This window comes from Nannobrachium achirus, assembly GCF_963921795.1.
Source record: "Nannobrachium achirus genome assembly, chromosome: 2".
Classification (NCBI taxonomy): Eukaryota; Metazoa; Chordata; class Actinopteri; order Myctophiformes; family Myctophidae; genus Nannobrachium; species Nannobrachium achirus.
The window spans coordinates 49629919-49638115 of NC_137811.1; the positions used below are offsets into that span (position 1 = coordinate 49629919).

General features: G+C 41.0%; 1 protein-coding gene across 1 annotated transcript; it reads right to left on the minus strand.

The window, feature by feature from the left end:
• Positions 1 to 1758: 1758 nt before the first annotated feature.
• Positions 1759 to 7480, minus strand: prelid3a (PRELI domain containing 3A). The gene is made up of 7 exons (XM_080749729.1): positions 7380 to 7480; positions 4549 to 4717; positions 3509 to 3598; positions 3140 to 3210; positions 2798 to 2900; positions 2487 to 2562; positions 1759 to 1774 (listed from the first exon to the last, which is right to left on the minus strand). Exons 1-6 carry the CDS (start codon positions 7409 to 7411, stop codon positions 2503 to 2505), a joined length of 525 nt encoding a protein of 174 aa, XP_080605855.1. The 5' UTR covers positions 7412 to 7480; the 3' UTR covers positions 1759 to 1774; positions 2487 to 2502.
• Between the last annotated feature and the right edge of the window lie 717 nt (positions 7481 to 8197).

Genomic DNA, 8197 nt, shown 5'->3' on the forward strand with positions numbered 1-8197 from the left:
TCCCATTGGGAAATAAAACACAAGAAGTCTTGCAAAAAGTCTGTTGTTTCATAAATAATATTGATACAAATGTTAGTGTTATAAATAGTACCATTTAGTACATTTGTCAGTGGCATGGATGGAGTGCATTTGGTTAAGTCACAGATGAGATCTACTGCAGCATTGTACATACAGTATCACCCTGATTTTATGGCATATAATATGTAGCTTGCCATCCATTGAATAGTTAGAAATTTGGAAGCATGGTGTGTAGGACTAGCGAAGGCACACATTAAGACTCATAATACAAAGGTGAATGTTTTGAGGCAATATGAATAACAATGATTTATGACCTTTAACATTTTACATCATTTGTTACTTTGAAAACGAATTAGATTGTTCCCAGTTGCAAATCCATATGTTAAAGCCAATATTGCCACAAACAGTTGCCTATATAATGTTGTTCCAATGCTGCCTTACAGTTAGTACAACAGTGCTTTTACTACAGTATCAGTAGTATAAGGTAAAGTCCTAGAGACACTCCCATCATTTTCATATAACAATGTGGTGGTGCTTGACATGCTATGAAAAGCAGCCCACATACAGTAGTAAAATCTTTAGTGTTAATTTAACTCCCAGAGATAACTTAAGCCCTCAATTTTGTTTTTTATAGTAGATCGGTTACTTTAGCTTTTTTTCCCCTTTTTTGCCTAGATGCCCAAAATAGGGGTGCCAGGTTGAAAGTGGTTGAATTAACACTCCATATCTTACTGTATAAGCACTACCACACTACTCATTTATCTATTTACTCTAGACTACTCTCAATTTCTCAAACTACTGTACACAAGGCTGCTGTACAATCATTCTACATTACAACACAATGTATTGACTTTACTTTTATTAGCATTATTGTGCTAACATCTGTCTGTTGCAACACAAAATGAGCACCAATTAAAAGTTGGTATTTGTGAAGTCACTAATAAGTGACAGATGAATGTGAACAGAAGTTAAATTAATGTCATGATGACATTGGTGCATATTTTTGATAAGTTGCTGTGTGTTTCCAGAATTTTAAATGCATTCATCCACAGATAGCATCCTTCTTCAGGACCAGGTCCAATAAGGACATCGTAACATATTCACATTTCAGAAGTGCTTTTTAAAATAGTGAATACACACACCCATGTGTTAGTAATGTTCACAATCATTAAGTAAAGTCTACTCTAGAAGGTCCAAGGCATTCATGCGGCTTCATATGGATGGTTTGGCTTGGCATCTGTGTCCTTGCCTTGTGAACCTTCTTGGTACAGCATGTTAGACAGAGGGATGGAAATACAACCAGATCTCTGGTTTATAGCTAGTTCAAAATTACTCCTTAATTGCCTGAATTGGAAACCTGTTATCAGGAAGGGAATAGAGGTAGGCATCACCAACCAAATCCACCGGACTAGCTCCCAAAATCCTTAAATCCCATTCCTAGAAATCCATGTGTGATCCGATTCTCATTCCCTGTGTTATTAAGTCAGACACTTTGTCTTCCTGCTGTCATGCAGGTGTTTGAGCTTCCAGTATAGACAGTCAAGGTTGATCTCAGACAGAGGTGAGAGAGCTGGTGGGAGTGAAACACCACTGGAAGAAAACACCACCGCACTCAGACAGTCTTGAGGATTCCCAGTTACTAATGCTTGATTTATGCTTCTGTTGTACACTGGCGTCACAACAAAATATAAATCAGGCTTTATGGATCAGCCACCAGGAGAATAAGAGGTATGAGGTGTGCTGTAAACCTGCAGTCCTGTAAAGGTATAAAAAGAGGGAGTATTGACAAGCATCAAGCACACATGGACAGACATTTGTTTTTAATTTGAATCCCACCCTAATTTACAGTACAGAATAAGACAGAATAAAGCCATAATAAGAAATAATGTGTTTGTAATTAGAAATAATGTTGTCATTAGACAGAAACAAACAGTTATACCTTAATTAACCCTACATTATGTTCTATTTAGAAATCGAATAAGGGCTCGAACACACTGCCCGACTTTTTGAGCCGATTGTGCTGTCGCCGACCATTTTTGGTACTCGCCGACAAAAAGAACGATCTGCCGCACCGAGGTTTTGCTTGTTGTGTGTGAAAAGCACTGCGAAAAGATTGGCCGCGATTATAGCGCTCAGCGATTTCTTCCCGAGCGTTTCTTGATATCTAGCAATTGATATTTGGCTGTCGCAAACTGGACATACAGTATGAAAGAGGTTGCGCACCCCGAGAAGATCTGAGTTAAATGATTAGAACATAATGTAGGGTTAATTAAGGTATAACTGTGTTTGGTTCTGTCTAATGAAAACATATTATTTCTAATTACAAATACATTATTTCTTATTCTGTCTTATTCTGTACTGTAAATTAGGGTGGGACATTAATTTGCACTTCTGAAAAAGAAAAGAGCATAATTTTATTCTGCTAGTACTGCAGCACAAAATTATGTATGGTGGGGAAAAAAGGTTACCAGAGTTAAGTGTATGTCAGAGAGGCATGTTCTCGCTTTCTGAGTTCTGAATGATCCATTCAATAGCATCCCAACCCTGCAGATTCACAAAGAGGAAAGGAAATTTGAAAGCAGCATTCACAGAGCCATTCAGGTGAATATCTCAAACATTCTTAGCACAGATTTGCTGTGGCATGCACCAAACGGCACACCAAGGTCATAAGGCATGCTTATACAGCACCAATCATACCTTGATTTGAGATAAGATAAAGAAGATGTGAATGAGAGTGAATGAGTTGTGTTTGTGGTACTGTACAGTATATATATATTACCTTCCTGGCGTTAGCAGACATCCTCCTGGCCATCATTGCCTCCAAATAACTACTCAGACTCACTCCCTTCACTGTGATTATAGCCTCCTGAGTCAGGACGGTACTGAAGCATAAGATAATCAGAAAAAAAAAACAACAACAGAAAGAGAGAGAGAGAGAGAGAGAGAGAGAGAGAGAGAGAGAGAGAGAAAAAGTGATGACATAAACACAGACTATTCCCCTCTTTTTCCCCCTTCTAAGAAACCAGTCTGATCATTTGTTTAATAATATGATCTCAAGAAACACTGAATCACCCTAAATACTAAATACTGTGTATAAAGAACTAGAGTGTACAGTACTTACATCTCAGGGTTGTCAGGGTGAGGTCTGTAAACTAGCCTCTCATCAACAGACACCAGGTTGGTTAGAGTAATCTGGAGGGGGGGAAACAGCTTGAATTTTCCTAATGCTGTTCAGATTTACAGTAGTCTTATAAATCCATTACATTTTGGTCAAGACTACAGTATTCTAATGTTGAGATATGCACTTCATCGTCTGGATTTGTTTCATTTTGGGCTGCAGAATAGCTAAGGACAGTTAAGATCTTTCAGTTGAATTCAACATCAGAGTATGACAACTGTGATTGAATGCAGCAGCCTTAGGATATTACAATGCATTATTGATTCCACTGTAAGCGATAAGGGTGATATAGTGAGGTGAGTGTTAACTTACATTAGTGGAGCACAACTCCATCTTCTTCCCATGGGGGTCTACTATGGAATGCTCCTTCACATAGGTACTGGTCTGATTTGTCCCCAGTATCTAACACAATGAAACAGTTTTTTCATCAACAGTCTAAAAACATACCGTGAGTGTGAGTATGACATACGCAGATCTTTTTTTTTTTTTTTTTTTTTTATGAACTTATCTGATGCTTTTTTCTTCTTCAAGTCAACCAGACAATTGTTGATATGATGACATCCCAATAAACTTGCAATACTAAATCGCATGCATCAACATAATGCACATTGATTATCACTTTTCTCGTTTCTCAGTTCTCTGGTGCAGTGGTTGTTTGTGTTTGGCCGTGGACCCCCATCTGAATAGGTTTTGTGCCAGAGACACCCCGGAAGTGAAGTTTACGCAAAGAATAAAAACAAATGTACAAGCTTGCAGCGTGGGACGAAGTGCGGCGCTGTGAGCTTGTAGAACTGTATCATAGACTGTAAAAAAAATATGGACGATGCAAAGCCGTTGGTTTCTATGCGAAAATGACGTTTTTTTGTCCCTTGTATGGGTGTCGCCATCATTGTTTTAATGGTACCCCAGGAATCACAAGGCATGCTATTGGCTGCCAACGGTCACGTGGAACTGCAGGGATACATGGGAGAATGTGGTGTTGAGCCTTCCGAAATAAAGCACACGAAGAAGAACACAGCAGGCTAGTATCAGTTTAGTTGGCCACTCCCCCCGCAAATGTATCTTCAATTTTAACATAAATGGGACCATATTTGCACAAAACGCAAAAAAAATGGTGATTGAAAGGGAGTTTTTCACTAGCGACAGGAACCATAACAAGTATTTATGACAACTTTATTAAGGTTAGAAAATCAAAGGGGAAAACGAATGGGGTCCAATGTAGACAAATTCTTTTTGGTACCTCGCGGGGGGAAAACAGCGCAACTAGCGGCCAAACATAGGAAGTTTTAGTTCCGTATTGGATTCGTTTTAAATCGGCAGAACTATGCCCCTGAACTGTATTGATGTCTTACCGCTCGCACGATGCCCGGTATGCCCCACTCTGTGCTGAGGAGTCGGTGGCTGTGCAACCGACCCTCTGCATCCAGGCTGCGCTCCAACACATCCACCCCCACAACGTTGGGGTTCATGGGATTGGGGTACTTCCTCATCGCCGCCTTGATCACCGTCTCCCATGGGTAACTGCAAACAAAGCAACATACATTTGTATGCATCCGCCTTGTATGTTGAAAAAGGAGGACATAATAACATGTACTGTATATGCTTATGCATTCATTGTCTCCACCAGCCGAAGGCATGGGGGAGAGTATGTTTTCCCCTCCGTCCGTCCGTGTGTCCGTCCGTGTGTCCGTGTGTCCTCGCAGTTTGTGTGCAGCTAATCTCAGTCGCCGTTGGCCCGGTCGCTGCCAAAGTGAGCACACACATTCCCTGGATGCCAATCTAGAACCTCTGCCCTACATTTTTCAAATGGGCTTTTTCTAGCGCCACCTAGTGGCCGATGTTCGCAAGACACATTTCTGTGCACTACTCTTACAGATTTTGTCCAAAAATCCTACAAATCGGTAGGCAGTATCTCGACAGTCATGTGGTCGACACGGATCTGTCCGATTTTGCATATTCCATCCTGTTTGTAGGATTGAGCCGTTTTGAACAAAATGCCTCAAATCCCAAACGCAAAGTGCAAATATCATGAAATCGCGCACACACGTTCCCACTAGGTCGAGGAAGAAATGCCACTTCAAATTTTTAAAATCAGCCTCATGGTGGCGCTATAACAGGCCGATTTGTGGTTTTACCTATAACTCCACCGATCAGTTTCAAACTTTGTAAGCGCACTCCCTAGAAGCCAAGGAAAAACCTTTTCACTGCATTTTTCACATCAGCCTTTTATAGCGCCACCTTTGGGCCGACTTATGTAAAACACATTTTTGGATATTACTCCTTCAAATTTTATCCAAAAATAACACAAATCGGTACACAGTATCTATATAGTCATGTGTCAAGTCTGATCCATCTGATATTTCATATTCTATCCTGATTGGCTAATATTAGCTTCCAAAGTTTGCAGGATTGCTCTGTTTTTGAACAAAATGCCTCAAATCATCAACGCAGCTTGCGATTACCGTGAAATTTGCCACACATATTCCCACTATGTCAAGGAACAAATGCTACCCTTTTCACATTGGCCTGTTATAGCGCCACCAGCAGGTAGACTTTAGCAATTAGATTGCAATGAAAGGTCTAAGGTGAAGAACACATGCCAACCTTTTTACATTGGCCTATTATACAGTAGCACCACCAGGACCCCTGGCCTGGTGGAGACCTGTGCTTGGAAGAGCACAGGTAAAGCACTATAGGGGTTCCCAGTTCGAATCCGGGCTCCCCCTGAGTTAATGTCGAAGGGTCCTTGGGCAAGACTCTGAACCCCTAATTGCCTCCGGTGAGTAGGTTGGTGCCTTGCATGGCTTCCTCCGCCACCGGTGTATGAATGTGTGTGTGAATGGGTGAATGTAATGCACAATCTATGTAAAGCGCTTTGGATTAAAAGCGCTATATAAATGCACCATTTACCATTTACCACTGCTTCTAGTTGAATTTGAAACATAAAAAATACTTAATAAAAATACAATACAATACAAATGTTTTTTTGGTTGTTTTTTTTGTCCCAAAACTTTTATCCTATGATTTTTGTTACCCATTATTTTCCGCTACACTCCCTCTGCCAACCCGGGGAGAGCAACGGACTGACCTCATGCTTCCTTCTATGCATGAGGAGTCCAGACCGCTTCTTTTCACCTGACAGGGGGAAGTTTCCCTGGCTGGACATTGGAGGCAGTACAGAGACCAGGACCACGGCATGTGTTTTTTGTGAGGGTAGACTCTAGGAGACACGGGGAGAACATGCAAACTCCACACAGAAAGGCCCTTTCGCCAACCCCATCTAGGGTATGGGCACTGATGACGGAGAGGAGAGAACGCGGCCACAGCGTCCCCAGCGGGAATCGAATCCAGGCACCGTGCCACCGATACAATACAAATGTATTGGTAATAAATATCTTTGATAATTTGAAAATGTTATGATACAATTACAAACAAACATCATGTATATCTCTGCATAATCTGTGAGTGTTAGCATTTAATCTTTGTATCCATTTTTGGGATGTTTCTAGACTCTATTAACCAAAACCTGACTACATTTTCCTCCAACATGTGTTCTTGTCAGCTGCAGCTCAGTTTTGGACTTTAATACAATAGGAAGGAATAGGGTAAATTATATACAGTAGCCTACTATAACAGCAAATCTGAGAAGTAGCTACAATACTCTATGTAGCCTTATGTATGACCTAATTGGCCTAATTCGTGAATGAAAGAGCTCAGAGCTTAGAATGCAGCTACAAATCTCAGCTGTCAACTTCCATCCTATGAGCTATCATTGACACTACAATGAATGAAGGCTGGAGTGGACTACCCTAAAGTAGGCCTATGACAGGTAGCTGAAAGCACAACTCCGCCTTGACGATAATAGTCTGTCTCATCTGCATCATCTGCATCACATCCCATTGGTTATCTAGGTGGAAATTCTGTAGCTAGCAGCTGCTGTATTTGATCTGATGTAGTCTAGTTATTCGTGTTATGGCTGCTATATAGACTACTAGTAGCAAGTTAGTAACATCGACAAATGTATCAGCCTGCTATGATGATGATACATTATTACGATTGGTCTTATGACGGAATTCAGGGAAAGGAGCCCATGTTTGACCAGCATTTCGCTATTAAGTTGAAGGAAGTTGCATATGAGCCCAGATTCTCAGTGATATGTATTTAATAAAACGTCGCGACCAACCTGAAAACGTGCTCCGTGCTCCAAATCTTCATCTTGCCAAAACGTCAACCTTAACCTTAAACCACCCTGGAAACGTCCTCCATCCACCCAAAGATGTTTCATTTCCTCATTTGATCGCTATAAACGAGATAAGAAAATGCATTAGTAGACACCGAAGGGCCTCCAATGGAGTCTCGTCGTCATCATCATCAGAATTAAGCTTTTCTTCCCCCCCTGCACAACATCAACCTTGCGTAAAGACTGCGCAAATGGTCAATTCACCCCCCGTAGCGAACGCAGAGAGCAAAATAAGTTACATGATGGATGATGCATTGAAATGTACAGATTCACAACGTAAAAAAAGACGGGTTTTTTTCGGCATCAGCGTACAGTCCGATTTATATGTCGTCACGCGGCGGTGTCACGCGCCAAAAACAGCAGACCTGCAAGCTCTGTGAGCTTCTATCATCGGTAGCCCTGAAACATGACGGACGTATTTCACGACATTCATGGATGAAGTTCAGCATGTTGTTGAGGAGTTTAGCTAATTTAACACGTACGTCCACACAAACCTTTCAGATTTCAAACATAAAGTGCTTACTGAAGGCTCATAGATGTCACAATATGTTACGCCTAAGCAGAATTACCCATATCTTCCGTATTGTTTAATAAGAAGCATCTTAATCCGATCATCGGCCATTTATTTTAGAGGTTGTAATGTATCAGAGTGCAGTACACCTCACAACCAATGGGGTCGCGTAGTTGAAACTTTGAGGAAAAATCCGAGAAAATAGTGACTGATCGGATTAAAATGCTTCTTATTAAACAATACGGAAGAT

Bases quoted from the DNA above. Each gene is read 5' to 3' on its own strand.
- prelid3a (XM_080749729.1), bottom strand. From the start codon at position 7,411: ATGAAGATTTGGAGCACGGAGCACGTTTTCAG. The intron at 3,599-4,548 runs GTAAGACATCAA...TCATTGTGTTAG, and splicing joins TACCGGGCATCGTGCGAGCG to ATACTGGGGACAAATCAGAC. The intron at 2,901-3,139 runs GTAAGTACTGTA...CTTATGCTTCAG, and splicing joins CACCCTGACAACCCTGAGAT to TACCGTCCTGACTCAGGAGG.